The sequence below is a fragment of the Carassius auratus genome, chromosome 33, assembly GCF_003368295.1.
Source record: "Carassius auratus strain Wakin chromosome 33, ASM336829v1, whole genome shotgun sequence".
Taxonomy (NCBI): Eukaryota; Metazoa; Chordata; class Actinopteri; order Cypriniformes; family Cyprinidae; genus Carassius; species Carassius auratus.
The window spans coordinates 2,915,761-2,934,507 of NC_039275.1; the positions used below are offsets into that span (position 1 = coordinate 2,915,761).

Below are 18,747 nucleotides of genomic sequence, written 5' to 3' on the forward strand. Positions count from 1 at the left end.
AATCCTGTGTCTGAAACATGCCATAGCATCAGCCAAGTACCTTGTGAACATGATTTCTTAAAATAAAAAATTTATATATATATATATATGATAAAATGAAAAAAGTACAAAATAATAATAATAATAATAAATTTACAATAGTTAATTATAAAGTCTAAACAGTTTCATATTATAGTTCCTATAATAAAAATATAAACCTGGTACCTTGTAAACATGATTTTTTTGAATGAGCAAACAAACGAACAAATACATAAAATAGTTAAATCCGAAGCAAGACATGGTTTAAAAAAAATAAAATAAACAACATATCTTGTTAAATCTAGTGGCTCTAAAAACACATATACTGTAGTATACCTGCCTGTAAATCTGATTTTTTTTTAAATAACTAAATAAATAAATACTCATACATATATATACATATATATATATATATATATATATATATATATATATACATATATATATATATATATATATATATATATATATATATATATATATATATATATATATATATATATATATATACAAGAAAATAAATAAATGTTAATTCCAGTGGCTGGAAAAACACCCACAGTATCAGCTGGGTGACATGTAAAGTAGGTTGTATGTTTGTTGAAAAAAATAAAATAAAATACAACAGAAATTAATGAATTAATAGTAGTATCAGCTCAGTATCTAATAATTTTTAAATGAAAATAATATTAATAATTATATATGTGACCATGGACCACAAAACCAGTAATAAGGGTCTTTTTATATATATATATATACATCATCTAAAAGCTGAATAAATAACTGTTCCATTGATGTGTAGAAAAATATTTGAAAATCTGGAATCTGATGATGCAAAGATCGCCTTTAAAGTTGTCCAAATGAAGTTCTTAGCAATGCATATTACTAATCAAAAATCAAGTTTACATATATTTACAGTAGGAAATTTACAAAATATCTTCATGGAACATGATCTTTACTTAATATCCTAATGATTTTTGTCATTAAAAAAAAATCAATCATTTTCATACAATGTATTTTTGACTTAAGACTCCAGGGACACATGTAAAAATCTGAACCTTCCTGAAAAGATAAGAAAAGAAAAATACAAAAAAAAAAAAATCTTCATTTCAATTCATTTTTCACATTGTAAATAAAATGTCAAACACATGCTCCATGCATCCAGACCATCTACACATTACTGATATTACTGTCTGTGTTTGTCCACAGGCCGCCGAGATGGAGAAGCAGTTGTCTACTCAGGTTCATTCTTTACGGGATGATTTCAAAGAGAAAAGTCTCTCCACCAACCAGCACATGATGCGCCTTGAGACCCTCCAGGCTGAGGTGAGGCATTATGGGATGTGGACTGTCTTATCTGCAGTGAGTCATCATGACACCCTGATATATTTCAAAATCTGCTTTCCTCTGTCTTCCTTCCTCAAATTATGATTTGTTTCCTGCACTAAACAGCAAGGGCTTGAAGTAAGTGCTCATGAACCGCTTCCTCTTTTCTGCATGTTCGTTTTGTGATGTGAAGATCTCATTGTGCGATGCAAACCGCTGCTGGATCATGTCCTGATTGCTTTATGTCACATCTGAGCATCAAAGCAACTAGAAAAAGTGAATGTGGGTCTTTTCACTAATTCGTCTGTGAGAGACGGGTGTGTAATTGGCTCCTGGTGTCTGTTGTGACAATGCCAGCGTGAGTTTCACAGGCCGTCATCAGCGGACACGCTCATATCACTGATCTATTCACAACAACAACAAGATCAAAACAAAGCTCCGTTCAACTCTGAAATAACTCAAGTGAGGAACTGTTCCAAAACATAGTGAACACCAGTGTGACTACAGTACTATTAAGATAATACTGTATACTGTATGTATATACTGTATATATATATAGTGTTCCTGTAGCTCAATTGGTAGTGCATTGTGTTATCAAGCGCAAGGTTGGGGGTTCGATTCCCCAACTGTAAGTCGCTTTAGATAAAAGTGTCTGCTAAATGCATACATTTATTTTAATTTAATTTATTTTAATTTAATTTAATTTAATTTAATTTAATTTAATTTAATTTTAATTTTAATTTTAATTTAATTTAATTTAATTTAATTTAATTTAATTTAATTTAATTTAATTTAATTTAATTTTAATTTTAATTTTAATTTAATTTAATTTAATTTTAATATATTATATTAAATATTACATTTTTATTTTTGTATTTTCCATTATTATTTCCATTTTAGTTCACATTTTAGTAATTGTATGTGTTTGTCATTTATTAGTTATAAAGTATATGCATTTAACATTTAACTTTAAAAAAAGATGAGTTATTCATTAAAACAAGAAAACATCATGGGGTGATTAAAAAAAGCAGTCGTACAGTATATGAGGTTCATTTCATTTCAGGATGCTCCCTTAGAAGGCTGCTGCCTATGTAGACAATATAAGCAGCAAGGCAGCTCACTAGGTTTTGGGACAGAGCCCACATGTACATATTAACAGCTATTCAGTACTGAGCAACAGGAACTAGCTGATGAGCAATATTATGAATGAGAGATTAGCCAATCATAACAAACATCAGTCATATAGAGAAGTGCAAATGTACAGATAAACATCTAAGAAAAAAATGACTTCAGTATTAAAGAAACATTCTATTTACATTCCAGTAGATTAAATGAGTAATATATATATATATATAGCAAAAACAAATTCTACTCTCCATACATGCATACAATCATCCACATCTATAATGCATGAAAACGGATCTGGTTTTGTTCTGCATGTGTAAACTATGCAATTGTTAGACCTGAACAACATTTGCGCTCTTGTTAAACATGCAGATTTAAAGGTGGGTTTTTCCTTTAGTAGAGTAGTGCTGTAAAACGCCAATTCAGATCTCAACATTTGAACAGTTTTGCAAATACCGAGTCCTCGGGTCCTGTGTTTCCGTCCTAGCCTGTTTGGAAAAAAAACCTTCTCTTAAAAGCAATCTCAACGTACATACACATCTGCTCGCTGACAGCTGATCCTGAAACATACGAGAGATGTCAAGCTCTGTCAATCAAATACTGAGAATTTAACTCCATCGCATCACATATATTTCTGATCAAATGGCTCTCATGTCCTGTGACTGAAGGAGAAATCCACCTCAAATGTACGACTCTTCTTGCTTGCTTGAGGTTACCCCTAATCACATTACAGCAAGATTACAGTGTGAGAAACTAGTGAAGTCCTGCGGCCGCAGATGAGCTGAAGTCATTCAAAGCAGGGGCTTCTGCACTTCCTTCTTATTTTCTGACAGCTGTTACGCTCCAAGATTTCCAAAATACTGCCACAGTATTCAGCACAGTCACAGTGTCTCTGGAGGTTACAGTATCAGGGTTTACTCAGAGACGGAGGGTAATTAGTCACATGATTAGTGGAAGATACAGAGATGAGCTGTCTGTCAGACCAGAGCTGATTTATAGGATCAGTTCAACTCTCCCTCCATCTCTCTGACCGCTACAGACAAATTCAGTCAATTATTTCTGAAGACTCTAGACTATTACCAGTTAAATGTATCAAGATTAACAGAAGTCCTATACACTGCGAAGACGGAACTGACGCTGCAACTCACATGACATTTATGTTTATTTACACAGACTGTTTAATGCTGCTTAAAAGTGGTAGAGAAATATGAGATTATTAAATAGCCTACAAATAGAGTAGAGTAGGGTAGGGCAGTAATATTGTGACAAAAATAATTATTGCACTCAACAGACATTGATGTAAAAAAAAAGGAGGAGAGGAGAGAAATCTATGATTTTTTAAATTGTTTTAGTTTATTTTATATATGTCTATATAGTGTTTGTTAATTTTTAGCTTTAGTTTTTTTATTTTTTATTATGAATTATATTAATTATAATAAAATAATTAATTATATTATAATTAATAATAAATACATTTATTCAGTTAAGTTTTTTTTTTTCATTTCAAGTTAAACTGAATGAAAACTAAATTAAAATGAGAAATGTTCCCTTACCAACAAGCTGAAAAAAAAAACCCTTTCTATATTTTATTTTATTTCAGGTAATCCTGGATGCAACGTGAGCAGATTTAAATGCAATGCCATAATCAACATCATTCGTTCATTTTAACATATTATTTAATTTGCAACAGTCATAATATATATATATATATATATATATATATATATATATATATATATATATATATATATATATATATATATAAAATGTATTTATATATATATACTGTATGTATATAAATATATTAGTGGTGGGCATAGATTTTTTTTTTTTAATCTAGATTAATCTCACTGTGATCTTGAAGATTAATCTAGATTAAAATGGCTCATTCGAATTCTCCCGAAGGCATTCAGAATATGTGTGTTACCCAAATAAAATTGGCAAACAGTATGTCTTTGAGAAGGGGTTTATCAAGCTAGATGGTGCATTAGAAAAGGGGCTCATCTCCTGTTTCCAAAATGCATCACAAAGTGCTTGAAAAAGCTGTAAACTAATCACACATTGCACAGGGTGCAGACAACCATACGCCTGTTTCACACCAATGTTTTAGTTTTTTCAAGTTTGTAGGTGTCAAGGTACAGAAACCAAATAATTAAATGTAAAAAAGCACTGGATAGTCTTCAATGTAAAAATGAAATATACAAGCAAACCTACATTTATTCAAACCTTCAACAGTTTTAATATATATATCAAAAATTATACCTGGTGTCTGAATAATTTTTGGTTTGACTGTTAAACTTACAAAGTAATTCAGTCAAGAGTAGTGAGTGATTTTCATTTTCTTGGATTAACATTACAGCAGCCAGTAGCTAAATTAGGCGCAGTCCCTTTAAGAGACGATGAACGCATCCAATATAATACACATCCCATTTTATATATATATATATATACTGTGCAGGAGCATTTGTGTGTGTGGAGCCTAATTACATTTTTGACCCTACCACTGACCCCTTAGAGTTTAAAGAAGCAGAGACAGGCCTCTCATACAAGAACGAATGGGAGAAAACTCAATGCTAGATGTAGATAAAGGCGTTTTAATTTGAGACTCCCATGTGGACTGAGTGTACTAGAGCTGTAAGTGAGCGGAGAAAACTTCTGTTCTATTTTAAGGGCAAATGCTGCAGTGTCTGGGTGTTCCCGAAACTGCAGTCAGTGCCAGACAGAGAGAAACAGGAGTCTGTTCCAGCCCATGACGCCTCTGAGCCGACCGGGATATAAATATTCAGCGTCACTCTCTAGATCAGCTGTTTTAACATTTATATTTCAAGAGAAGCAGATGTATGTGGTTCTGAAGGCTGGTGCAGCATAGGGTTAATCACAGAGAAGGTGAACTAGGTTAGCAGATCTAGGTCAAAACAGGAGCGAGAGATGCTAAACTTCTGCTCATGTTTGTTTCATGGGTCACGCACACAAATCAGGACTCAAAGCTCATTTTATTTCTCTAAAGAAACTATTCAGGGAAACCTCTGAGAAGATGCTAATACTTAAAGGAATAGTTCACACACTCAAACACACACGGCTAAACGTGTACCCAGCCTCATCCAAGATTAGGATGAGTTTCTTTCTTCATCAGATTTGGAGAAATGTATCCTTCCATCACTTGCTCACCAGTGGATGCTCTGCAGTGAATGGGTGCCGTCAGAATGAGAGTCTAAACAGCTGATAAAAACATCACAGTAATCCACAGGTTATCCACAGCACTCCAGTTCATCAGTTAATGTGCTTAGAAGCCGAAATCATAGAAGCGTGTTTGTAAGAAACAAATCAATCATTAAGAACAATTTATTCTGTCTAAATACAAATCCGTAATCCATAATAATGCTTCCTTCAGTAAAAACATCCATCTACTGTTATCTCTCACATCAAAATCCACTCACATGTCTGTTTAGAGCGGTTTTGGTTTGTAAATGCTGTTTGATCTGAGCACATATTTTAGCTGGAAGCGACAGGTTTAAAGTTAAAAGGTCTCAATGATGGATTTGTTTCTGACAAACACGCAGCTTCTGGACATTAACTGATGGACTGTGTCTTACTTGAGGATTATTGTGATGTTTTGGTGAGCAGGTGATGCTAAATGTCTCCAAATCTGTTCCCATGAAGAAACAAACTCAGCTATATCCTGAACTATAAAAAAAAAAAAAAACAGCAAACTGCGAGCAATAGCATTTTCTAGGAGTTGTTGTGCAATATTCCCGTTATCAAGAGCACATTCCTGACTGTGGAGGTGTTGGTGACTCCCAACCGATGCCTGGCAACACAGCATTCCTACAACTACAGGAGAGTTTAAACTAACCCACGAAATCACACTTGAGTTTTTCACATACATTAGGCTCATATACTATATAAGATATATCGTGACTCATTCGTTTGTAAAGTTTAGTGTAGAATGCTGATGTCCGTAACCTGGTGTTCTTCCCGCTCTCCTTGTGCAGATAAAGATGTTGTCAGATCGTAAGCAGGAACTTGAGCGACGTGTGAACGCCATGCTGGAGGAAAACCAGCAGCTGCAGCACATGAGTGAAGAGCTGAGAGAGCGAACGCTGGTGCTGGAGAAACTGTGTCACCAGAAGGACTTCCAGGTGAGCGACCATCACACTGCAGACAAACACACACATTATAATCACTGTTTATGTTCTAGTAAATCATTTTCATTTTCAGCATTTTCAAAGTTTTTAGTAAATAACTGAACACTGAGAACCAAACAAAATTGGAATCAAAACTGTATATGATTGGAAATGAATAAGCATTCATGTTTCAAAGTCAAAGAAAAAAAAAAAGGTATTTTTCTCTGAAAACAACTCTTAATATACACTACTTCTCAAAACGGTTGTTTTTTACTGCATACCCATAAAAAAAAAAAAAAAAAAAAAATATATATATATATATATATATATATATATATATATATATATATATATATATATATATATATATATATATATATTAAAATAAAGCCCTATATATTTTTTTTCAGTAAGTTTTACTTGTATTATTGATTGAGTGATTTATCCTGTACTTTGGAGAAAAAAAAAGACAAAACTAAAAAAGTTAGCTGTGCATTTTTATTCACTTTGGTTGAATATTATTAAATCTTTCAAGAACTTGAACATGCTTGTGAAAGAAACAGACAAGACTTAGTTATATTTAGTCTTATGTAAATAAAGCCTATTTAAGGAGCATTATAATATTTGTATTGTGACACTATTTTCTAGACAATTAAACGTTCTCAAATTCTCATTATTGTAATTGAGCTGTATGTTTTAATATAGTTTTTTTCTTTTTCTTTTTGCAATTCTCATTATTTTAAAAATGTTTCTTATTAGTAAAATACAGTAATTCTTTGTTTTAATATAAATAAATTGAGGATAAATTAAATGTAATACAAAAGAGCTACCATGATTTATAAATACATGTCTTAAATTAACGTGAACATGAAAAAATGCAATAGTGTTAGCAATCCTTATGGATCCCTGTGTTTTAGCAAGATATATTTTTTATTTCACTCTTTTGATTCTGAGGTTAATTCTGACAGGTCCATCCATTCATTTGTCCAATCATACATTATAATTATAAAACGCGTTAAATTATTTAACAGATGATTAATTTATCATGCATTAACACAGTATTTATACAGTATTTATATAGTCAACTATACTATAATATATTATTACTATAGGACCTATTATAAAATACAATAGAAGCCATTATAAAATATATATAATACAAAAATACTATAAGGGTACAGAGACTGGCTCCAAAAAGGAGTCAATCCCATATCCCACACCCCCCATGTTAAAATGACAAACTTTACAGCAGAAAAAAAACATGTTTACAGCCTGGTACAAAAAGTGGATTTGGTCTATATAGCACATTTATCCCTTCATGACAATTGTGAGGGGTTGAATTTTTTTATAACGCATCCGTTTAAATTATATTAAGCCTTAAAGTTCTGCATAATTAAGGGCGTGGCCACTTGAGTGACAGGTGGATTGACATTGCTGTCACCACCATCTACCTAGGTGGGCGTGGTTTCAGCATCCAGCTCCACCCACATCCCACCTCTTTGCTTGCAAATTCACGCAGGACGTAATCACATTGAAAAAGTTACATGCTGTCAGCTCTTTGTCTTTGTAATCAAGTTCAGAAAGGAAGATTAGGTTGAAAATCTTATGATCTCCTCCAAATTCACAAAGAAAATGATCAAGGGTTTTACTAGATAATTACTAGCCTTATTCCTCGGCTGGGAACGTGTAGAGAACTTTGAAGCTGCACTGAAACTACAAGTCAGTCCTCCTTGAAGTCCATTAAATGGAGAAAAATCCTGGAATGTTTTCCTCAAAAACCTTAATGTATTCCCAACTGAAGACAGAAAGCCATAAACATCTTGGATGAAATGGGGGGTGAATAAATTATCAGAAAATCTTTATTATGGAAGAGAACTACTTCTTTAATATGGCCTTACAGTCAGTCTAATAGAGCATAACGGTGAGCGCTGAGCTCAGAGATGAATCACATCATTACAAACACTGATTTATTTCTATTATCAGGCACTTGCGGTCATGGAATAAATAAATCACAGGGGACAAAAATACCAGAGAATAGCATATTTAGACAATGACATGAGTAACTGCACATGCTTGCTTGAGCATGACGCTGTATTAGCACTGACGGACGAGTCGAGTTTCTCTCGGTTATTTCTCAGGGGTGAGTCAGGGATTGTTTTTAGTGCTCGGTGTGTTCCCTCAGGTGTGTTTTAAGTGTTTTCTGACTCTCGTGTGTTCGTATCAGCTGCGTCAGAGTCAGCTGGAGCTGCAGGAAGTGCGCATGTCTCAACGGCAGCTGAGCGCTCGTCTGGAGGAGCTGAAGGAGGAACGCAGTCTACAGGGCTTCAGTCCGAACCCACACAGCATCCTCTGTGAGATCGAGCAGAGCATGGAGCAGGAGGAGCTGGAGCAGGAGAGAGAGCAGGTACATCAGCCATCGACTGCCCAGGAAGAGACCGTCTGATTGGGCTAGAAGGGATACAACTACGGCCAACTACGGTCATGTTGAACAACAATTAATTGCTGTATTTGCATTAGGTTAAGTTAAGGGTTGGGGTAGGTGTAGACATTAATAAAACACTTTAATTAATAAAAAAAAAACAAATATTTTATATGCTAGAAATGGCTTTTTGCATAAGATATGCATTCAATTATCTTCAAAACTGCAATCACAAACCACTGAAAAAAAATAATGGAAACAGATTAAAAAAAAAATGTGACATGCCATTTACCATTTACCACGCTTACTGGTAAAATTGCTAATCTGATCAAGTCACATGATTTACTGGATAAACTGCGCAGAATGACCCTTGTGAAATAGAAGTGTGCTCCATTGTATTGAATGTGCAATGCACACTAGTGAACTTCAGATATTAAAAGTAAATTTCTTTTTAAAAAAAAAACTACTTGCAAATAATATACTGTATTATTAATTAAATAAAAGGCCCATTAAGCATAGCTAAAGAAAGACACTTTCATGACCGTTTCTTAACTAAAGTTTGTACTTTCTAATACTGTAAAATAAAAGGTTTTGCTTTAAAGTACATTATAAATCATTATATTTTAATGTTTTAATGTTGAGCTTTCAAAATGTACACTTGTCTTGATGTGTCGACTAACATACTGAAGCACATATAAAGTACTTGATTATACGTTTGACTGTAGTGTCTTATTTTATGTTACATTAAAAGTTAAATGTACTAAATTGCAACTTCATAAGTGTAATTATGAATATATTTAAATAAATGACATTCAAGTTTCAATAGAAATGGCATGCTTGTCAGTACACTTTTACCAAATTTCAAAGAAAACAGAATTAAGAAAAATACATAAAATACATTATTTCATCAATACTTGAATATAGGTAGGTTTCATAAAAATGTAAAGTTTTGTGCAAAAAAACATTATTATCACAAACTACATCTGGATAATATGCAGTATGATTATCAGGGCATAAATCCATTAATTGCTTCAATCAACACCTCCAAAGCTTGCACAGACATATACCACTTCCTGGATCAATATTTTACTCTGTAAAATTAAGCAGTTTTCATTTATATGCTGTCTATTGCTGATGATCGTTCCTGTGGCTCAGTGGTAGAGCATTAGCAGTGCATAAGGTTGTGGGTTCAATTCCCAGGAAACACACATATAAAAAAAAAAAAAAAAAAAAAAAAATATATATATATATATATATATATATATATATATATATATATATATATATATATATATATATATATATATATATATATATATTGCCTAAATGCACTTTAAGTTGCTTTTGGATAAAAGTGTATGCCAAATGCATAAATGTAAGTGATCACGTTATTTTTAATATGCAGCTGTTTACATAAGAGATCGCTCGTTTCCCCATCCTGTTCACGTGTGTTTTTGTTCGGGAGGTTTTGTACCCGTTCAGAAGATGTGTAATAGCGCCCCCTAGTGTATAACAGTGAAACCACAAAAAGCCATAAAAACCCATCAATGGTGGGGAAAGAGTTAATATAAATTGAGACTATAATAGTTTTTAATTTAATTGCAATTAACAAGTGTCAGAACAGATTATATTCAGTTTGCACTTAGATATGTACTTTTAAAGTCTATAATTTCCATAATCTTTCCTTCAGCTCCGGCTGCAGCTGTGGGAGGCTTACTGTCATGTGCGCTCCATCTGTTCCCAGCTGAGAGGAAATGACATCACAGACTCCGCCTTATCCACAGACTCATCCATGGACGAGTCTTCGGAGTCGCTGTCGGCTAAAGACGTCCCCACGGGGAGTTTGCACGCGAATCTTCTGGAGCTGCGCAGACTCACGCAAAACCTGCTGGACGGCAACGAATCTACGGTAACAATGATCGCATGTTTCACTGCGAACATTCAAATTATTATTATTATTATTATTCAATGTTTGTTTTGTGTGCATCCAGAGTTCACGGCGCAGTGATGAGGACGTTCTGGAGGAGCAGGTGCGGAAACTGAGCGAGGAACTGCGAGAGCTTAGAGAACTGTACGATCAGGAGCAAGAAAAAACACGCAACAGCCAGGAAGAGGTGCTAGAGCTCCATAACCAGGTAGACACACATAAATACATACAGACTGTTCATAAATACCTGAGTTAATTCATTCACCTGTCCTGTTCTGGATCCTGTAGGTGGCGTTGCTCTCGGTGGAAGTTTCTTCTTCGAGAGAGGAAAATGAGCACTTGAGAGCGATGGCAGAAGTACACAAGCCCAACGAACAGTTACAGAGCGCTATACGAGACAGAGATGAAGCCATTGTCAAGTACTGCACACATATACATTTATGCTTTTAAACAAATAGTTCACCTAACAATGAAAATGTACTCACCGTACAAGATGTCTTTATTTATTCATCATTTTAACAGATTTGGCGAAATTTTGCATTTCACCTAATTGCATTTAAAATCAGTTAAAACTTTAATACATTTATATTTAATCACAATTATGATGCAATTAAGTGTTTTAAAGATCACCTTCAGTTTCCACTTAAGTACTGTTTTTTTCAGATTTAAGCATTTTATTATTTTTTCGGTTGAATTTTGTGTCATGTATTTAAATATTTGTAATTACACATTTGTAATGATTAACTTGCAGTTTACTATATTTAAAATATATTAACTTTATGTAAAACTGTAATTCAGTCGAGAACTTTACATGTGATTTAGTATGTTAGTATATTTTGTGCAAATAAGTGAACTTCTTTAAAGCACAACTTTAAAGCGTAAAAATATAAACTTTAAATGCACTTTAAAGTAAAACTTAGAATTTTATATTCTTTCCAAATGAACTTGTTGAAAGTGTACTTAAGTTTGTTAAGAAATATATGATCTCCAAAAAAATGTATCTTTTTATAACTGCACTTAAGTAGCCTTTTACTTCATTAATATTGTATTATCTGAAAGTAAAGTTTGTAGCTTTTTTAATGACACATTCAATACAATTAAGCAGACTTGTTTTTCACAAGACTCATTGTGCACTGCTACAGATGTTAATAATTCCTCAAGTTGTGGCAGATTTACTATTTTACCAGTAAATAATACTAACAAAGCTTCCCACTAAAATACAACTGTTTCCATTTTTAGATGGGAATATGGGCATTATTCAATATCTTTATAAACTAATTTCCCTGTGAGAACATCTCAAAAGGGTCATTTTCTGCATTTCTTTACAGCTACATTAGATAGAGATAGAGAATAATTCCTGTAGATGTCTTGAGTTCAATAAACTTAATCTAATCTCAGAAAAAAATACTTTCTGTTTTTACATAAGAGTTTCTGCAGCCTGTAACTGTGACCTCATTCTGCCAATCACAACATTAACCTCACATACCATTGTTGTATCTCTTCTTTTCCCTGTTACAGGAAGAAAGCCGTAGAGATGGAGCTGGCGAAGTGTAAGATAGACATCATGTCTTTAAACAGTCAGCTGTTGGATGCTATACAGCAGAAACTCAACCTGTCTCAGCAGTTAGAAGCCTGGCAGGTTCGTTTCTCTCTCTCTCACACACACACACACACACACACATACATTAGTGCACTCAGATCAGATCAACATGACAGAAAATGATACGCCAAAAGCTGATTTGCCTTTAAAGTGCACTCTTTCTACAGCCTGAGTTTCTGGAAGTATCTAGAAATGATACTAAAAATAATTTCAATGCAAACACTAGCCAAACAAGAGAAATTCCACACACCATGACCAGGTAATAAAGTAGCAGGGTTATTAATATTATTAACTAAAATAAACATCAAGTAAAATTTATACAAAAAAATACATTTTACGACTTTGTCAAAACGAATAAAAATGATAACATACACAAATTTACAGAAAGATTTAAATGAAAATAAACAGAATATATATATATATATATATATATATATATATATATATACATACATACATACATATATACACACATATAAATCTAATTTTAATGCAGAATGAAACTATTCTGACTTAACTGACTACTAAACTAAAACTTTACTGTAAAATTAAAAGAATACACAATACACAATACACAAATTAAATATCCTATTTTAAAAAGACATAAAAAAAACTAATAAAATGACAAAAACACAAAAAATACTAACCATTTAAAATTAAAATAAAACCAGGGTTGCCTATATATAATTTTATTGTAAAAAAATTCCTGTTAAAGCCTTACATATATTTAGTTTAAAAATGTGTATATATATATATGGTAAAGCAACTAAATTTAATAAGGTTAACTTATAACTTTAATAAGGTTAAAATCACAAGTTTGTATAGATATGTATTTGTATACAAACACTTTCCTGTTAAAATGACTAACAATCCATTATCCCTGAAATTATGAATTTGCAATAGAATATAATTTTCAATATTACTTGGGGCACCAGCTTCTTTAGAAAGGTTGAATATATTAGAGCTGTAATCGGGCCATAAAAGTTAGGCCCGACAGGACCAGTGCCCGACAGGTTTCGTCCCGAGCCCGACAAGTACATTTTGATTGACAGCTTTGTAAAAGCCTGAACCTGTTTACAGCCCGACATTATTATTACACACACAGCTCTTTTGCCTTTGTCAAGACGAGTCATTTATAAATTTTTTAGAATAATTTATTCATAACTAATGTAGACTAGTCACTAGACCACTTGGAAGTTGGAATAAAGAAATAAAATAAGTCCTCTCTAACATTGTAACATCTCAGCACTCTAAATAGACATAGGCTTATTTAGCCTATAATTAGACAAACGCACCAATAAAAAGTCTTTTTTTAACAAATCAAATTTAGCAAAATTTTAAATTAAGATGGGTATTTTGCAATAACGAAATTAAGATAAAGGCTCCGCCGGATTTGCTTCGCCACTAGCAGCTGACGTTTAATAAAAGAATAATGCCAACATTAGCGTAAAAGGGCTACTCTTTCCACATTATGCATTTAAGACTCAATAATATTTAGTTATCATTAAAAAAAAACCTTTACTAATAGAGATTTGGATAATCCTACATGTTTTTGTGGAGGAAAATGATTGAATCCACTCAGTGGCGGATGTAGGAAAATATTGATGGGGTGGCGAGAAGGGGGCAGGAATTTTTGAAGGGTGGCAACAAATGGCAGACATATTTACAAGTGCTGGTCATATAATTAGAATATCATTAAAAAATGTACTTATTTCACTAATTCCATTCCAAATGTGAAACTTTACACACAGACTGACATATTTCAAATGTTTATATCTTTTAATTTTGATGACTATAACGGACAACTAAGGAAAATCCCAAATTCAGGATCTCAGAAAATTTGAATATAACTTAAGACCAACACAAAGAAAGGATTTTTAGAAATCTTGGCCAACTAAAAAGTATGATAATGAAAAGTATGAGCATCTACAGCACTCAATACTTAGTTGGTGCTCCTTTTGCCTGAATTACTGCAGATGGAGTCGATCAGTCTGTGGCACTGCTCAGGTGTTATGAGAGCCCAGGTTGCTCTGATAGTGGCCTTCAGCTCTTCTGCATTCTTGGGTCTGGCATATCACATCTTCCTCTTCCCAATACCACACAGATTTTCTATGGGATTAAGGTCAGGCAAGTTTGCTGGCCAATTAAGAACAGGGATACCATGGTCCTTAAACCAGGTACTGGTAGCTTTGGCACTGTGTGCAGGTGCCAAATCCTGTTGTAAAATGAAATCTGCATCTCCATAAAGTCGGTCAGCAGCAGGAAGCATGAAGTGCTCTAAAACGTCCTGATATACGGCTGTGTTGACCTTGGACCTCAGAAAACAGTGGACCAACACCAGCAGATGACATGGCACTCCAAACCATCACTGACTGTGGAAACTTTACACTGGACCTCAAGCAACATGGATTGTGTGCCTCTCTTCCTCCAGACTCTGGGACCCTGAATTCCAAATGAAATGCTAAATTTAGTTTCATCAGAGAACATAACTTTGGACCACTCAGCAGTAGTCCAGTCCTTTTTGTCTTTAGTCACTTCTGATGCTGTCTGTTGTTCAAGAGTGGCTTGACACAAGGAATGCGATAGCTGAAACCCATGTCTTGCATACGTCTGTGTGTAGTGGTTCTTGAAGCACTGACTCCAGCTGCAGTCCAATCTTTGTGAATCTCCCCCACATTTTTTAAATGGGTTTTGTGGGAAGTCGTGGCCTAATGGTTAGAGAGTCGGACTCCCAATCGAAGGGTTGTGAGTTCGAGTCTCGGGCCGGCAGGAATTGTGGGTGGGGGGAGTGCATGTTCTCTCTCCACCTTCAATACCACAACTTTGAGTGCGTTCTTTCACTGCATTACTCTGTGTATTCAAATGTATTTATGAATGCATGTGAATGATCACAAAATTCAAGATATGGGGGTTAATAAAATGTATATATTTATATCAATTTATGTAGTTAATCAATATCACACGAAGAGTGCCATTTCAGTTTTTCTCCAAAAATCAGCATGATTAAAATGTGATATTAAGCTACTACAAACAATAATTTAATTACAAATACAAAATGTTGCAGAATAATGTAATATATGAATGAATAATAGCCTAAAGAACCTTTGTGCCAAAAGGGTTCTTTCTTGTCATTATAGAACCTTTTTAGCATAAAAGGTTCTTTGGAGTTGAGTAAAGAACCCTATGGTTCTATATATAAACCCAATGAACCTTTTTTTCTAAGAGTGATGTTGTCATAACGTTCACCTTGGAGATTGAAAATGTTTCTTTTTTGAGATCCCAGGAGCCCAAATTCAGACCCAGAACAATAAAACCCACAGTAGAGGTGGGAGTTCAAAGGAGGAATCTTCATATTACCAAACTGCAGGGAGAGGAAGAGTAGATATAATTATGATATGCAAGATTAACCACAATCTGATGTGATCCGACCACCTCAGAGAAAACCAGTGTTGAGCTGCTGCAAGAGCTTTTGAAGCACAGCAGCTGTGGCCAAAGAGTTCTCGTGTGTTCTGATTGGTGGATGATGATGATCAGTGGATAAAGACTAGAGCAATCAAATAGTGAGAGAGTGATCTGCTCACCTGGGTATTTCGTGGATGTTTGACGTAGAAAGCAGTTCGGAATGGAAATATTCATATTTTATTTGTTAACAACATACTTTTTGTACCTTAATTTCAGTAAATATTATGAAATTAGAGAAATAAGCCAATAGTACTGCTGGCTGTGTCCTTTGATTTGGATGGGAACTTCAGATTGTTCAAAACGGGTTTGCAAATCATTTGAGTCATTTTGGGAGTTCGGGGCGGGATCGCGAATCATTTGAGTCAGTTTGGGGATCGCGAATCATTTGAGTCAGTTCGAGAGTTCGATACGGGATCACGAATCATTTCAGTCAGTTCGGGAGTTCGTAGTGGGTTCGCGAATAATTTAAGCAGCTGTGGTCAAAGAGTTCTCGTGTGTTCTGATTGGTGGATGATGATGATGAGTGGATAAAGACTAGAGCAATCAAATAGCGAGAGAGTGATCTACTCACCTGGTTATGTTAATGGTTCGGGAAAAGATATTCAGCTCTAGAATATATTTTATTTAAGGGAAAGGGTCAAACGTAATCAATACATAGTGGATATCATGATCAAAAGGTTGAGAAATTCAGGATTGCATGCTTGATTGTTTCTTCTCAAACAACCGTCTCTGAGATCAGTCACATAATCACATTAATAAATTGTATTAGAAAACAAAAATGTATATTAGAAACAAATGCAGAAACAAATGCGGAAGATTTAACTGAGAAGATGTAATTTTGTGCTAACATAAGATGGTAAACCTGGTTCTGTGTGAGACATTCATTAACACTGACCTCAGTAGCAGTAAATGAGCTCGTGATGCTGAACTGTAATGAATCACAGCGGTCAGTCTCTTTCTCTCTGCCTGCTTTTATCTCCAACATGAAGTCAACACTGACCTTATTTGCTTATATTACAGCACACAATTCATAAATGCACGCTATTTTAGCACAATAAATATTTTATTTTTACAATAATCAAATATCATATTTAATAATCAAATATATATATTTAGTTATTGTTTCAGGCTACTATTGTACATGATGTTGGCTGGTTGTACAGTATTTATATTTATAGCAATATCAGTCTCACAGGCAATAAATATAAACTTTTAATAAATTGAAATAAAGACCCATGACCCATACACAAGAACGTTTCCTGTTTAATTTAAATTTTTAGAGCACAAAATAATGACTATCATACATTCTTACCTCGAAGACATTGAAGACACCCACTAAAAAGTAATTCAGCGTGTAACAATAGTTCATAAACTAATAAAATCCTAATTAATTGTGATTTGAAATCTTTGTCACAATAATTATATTTTACCATTAGGTTTTACCCATGTGTCATCAAGAAATGTTTAATAATTTAAAACATAATAACATTAAGTATTAGTCATTATTATAATTATTTTACATAAATAAATCTGATGCTCTGAATGACAATGGAACATTATTTCACATTTATTTAGATATTTTTGTTGTTATTTGCAAAAGTTATAAGCATTAAAGCAGACGCTTTACTCACATTTAATACACTTTCTATGAACATAAAATCATTTTTGTAAATTAAATTTTATGCAATAATGAAAACGGGACGTCTCATCTTTGACCAGCATGCAACTCTACACAGGAATCTTTAAAACTGAGGCTCCATCTCTTAAAAAAAGTCATTTAAAGTTTGTCCTGATAAAAATCTGATAACAAAACTTTACTTATGTATATGACAACAAATATTAGAACTGCAGGAGTAAAATATTATCACTGTTAAACCAATGCCAGTTAACGTTCATATTATAAAGATCACAGCAATAATCATATAATGACTGATAGATTTGAAAAATGATAAAATAGTTTGACAGAGAAATGCAGCATATTACTGGTGAGTCATGTTGACTTGAACTCTCCTTCTGACAGCGCTTCTGTCGCTCTTTCTCACCTGTTTATCCCGTGAATGTGTGTGTGTTTAACTCTTAGCTTCCCTTCTCTTTCCCGCCTGCAGTTTGCCTCCTCAGGGCTGTTCACTGTGTGGCTCTTGTGGTTTCTGATCTAGTGGCCTTTCTCAGCTTCCTTACAGTCCCTTCTCCCCTGTGATATCTCCCTCCTGCCTTAGAGGTGAGCTCGGGTCGTACCTGTATCCATGGACACGAGGTCACGAGGTCATCGTTCATCTCATCGTGCTGTGGTTCTTCATCCGCTCTTCAGGGCATTTTCACACTAGAACAAACATTAGAACCGTTCTGGGGTCTTCTCATGAATGCTTGTCGTTTAATTATTATTTATATAGTTTTATAGTATTTAGTGATATTTTAAATTAGCTTTTACTTTTTTATATTTTCAATTTTCAATCTTAGTTTAGTTTTTTTTTTATGTGCTTCTTCCACTTTTATTAGCTTTTAAAAAATATTTATATTTATTTTTATTAAATTTATTTTTAGTGTATTCTAAATAATGAGAAAAGACAAAGGATTTTTATATATACTTTAGTATTTTTATATATACTTTAGTATTTGTATTGATATTTTTTAATTTACTTTTATTTTTATAATTTGAGTTTAAGTTAAGGTTTCAGTAAATCCAGTATTTTCTCATATATATATATATATATTTTCTTATATATATATATATATATATATATATATATAT

The 18,747-nt window shown here is 33.4% G+C and overlaps 1 protein-coding gene across 3 annotated transcripts in view; it reads left to right on the forward strand.

The window, feature by feature from the left end:
• Positions 1-18,747, forward strand: part of LOC113052730 (BICD family-like cargo adapter 1) — a 34,555-nt gene that overhangs the window by 14,747 nt on the left and 1,061 nt on the right. Inside the window, exons 3-11 of one of the 3 annotated variants that reach the window (XR_003277108.1) lie at positions 1,225-1,341; positions 1,468-1,479; positions 6,459-6,605; positions 8,815-8,994; positions 10,700-10,918; positions 11,001-11,144; positions 11,225-11,355; positions 12,455-12,575; positions 18,104-18,216. Coding sequence is in view for 2 of the 3 variants with exons in the window: in XM_026217149.1 (XP_026072934.1) it covers positions 1,225-1,341; positions 1,468-1,479; positions 6,459-6,605; positions 8,815-8,994; positions 10,700-10,918; positions 11,001-11,144; positions 11,225-11,355; positions 12,455-12,575 (1,071 nt within the window). In the remaining variant the exon portion in view is untranslated. The remainder of the gene's footprint in view (positions 1-1,224; positions 1,342-1,467; positions 1,480-6,458; positions 6,606-8,814; positions 8,995-10,699; positions 10,919-11,000; positions 11,145-11,224; positions 11,356-12,454; positions 12,576-18,103; positions 18,217-18,747) is intronic. The other 2 variants (XM_026217149.1, XM_026217150.1) reach the window with 2 other exon arrangements.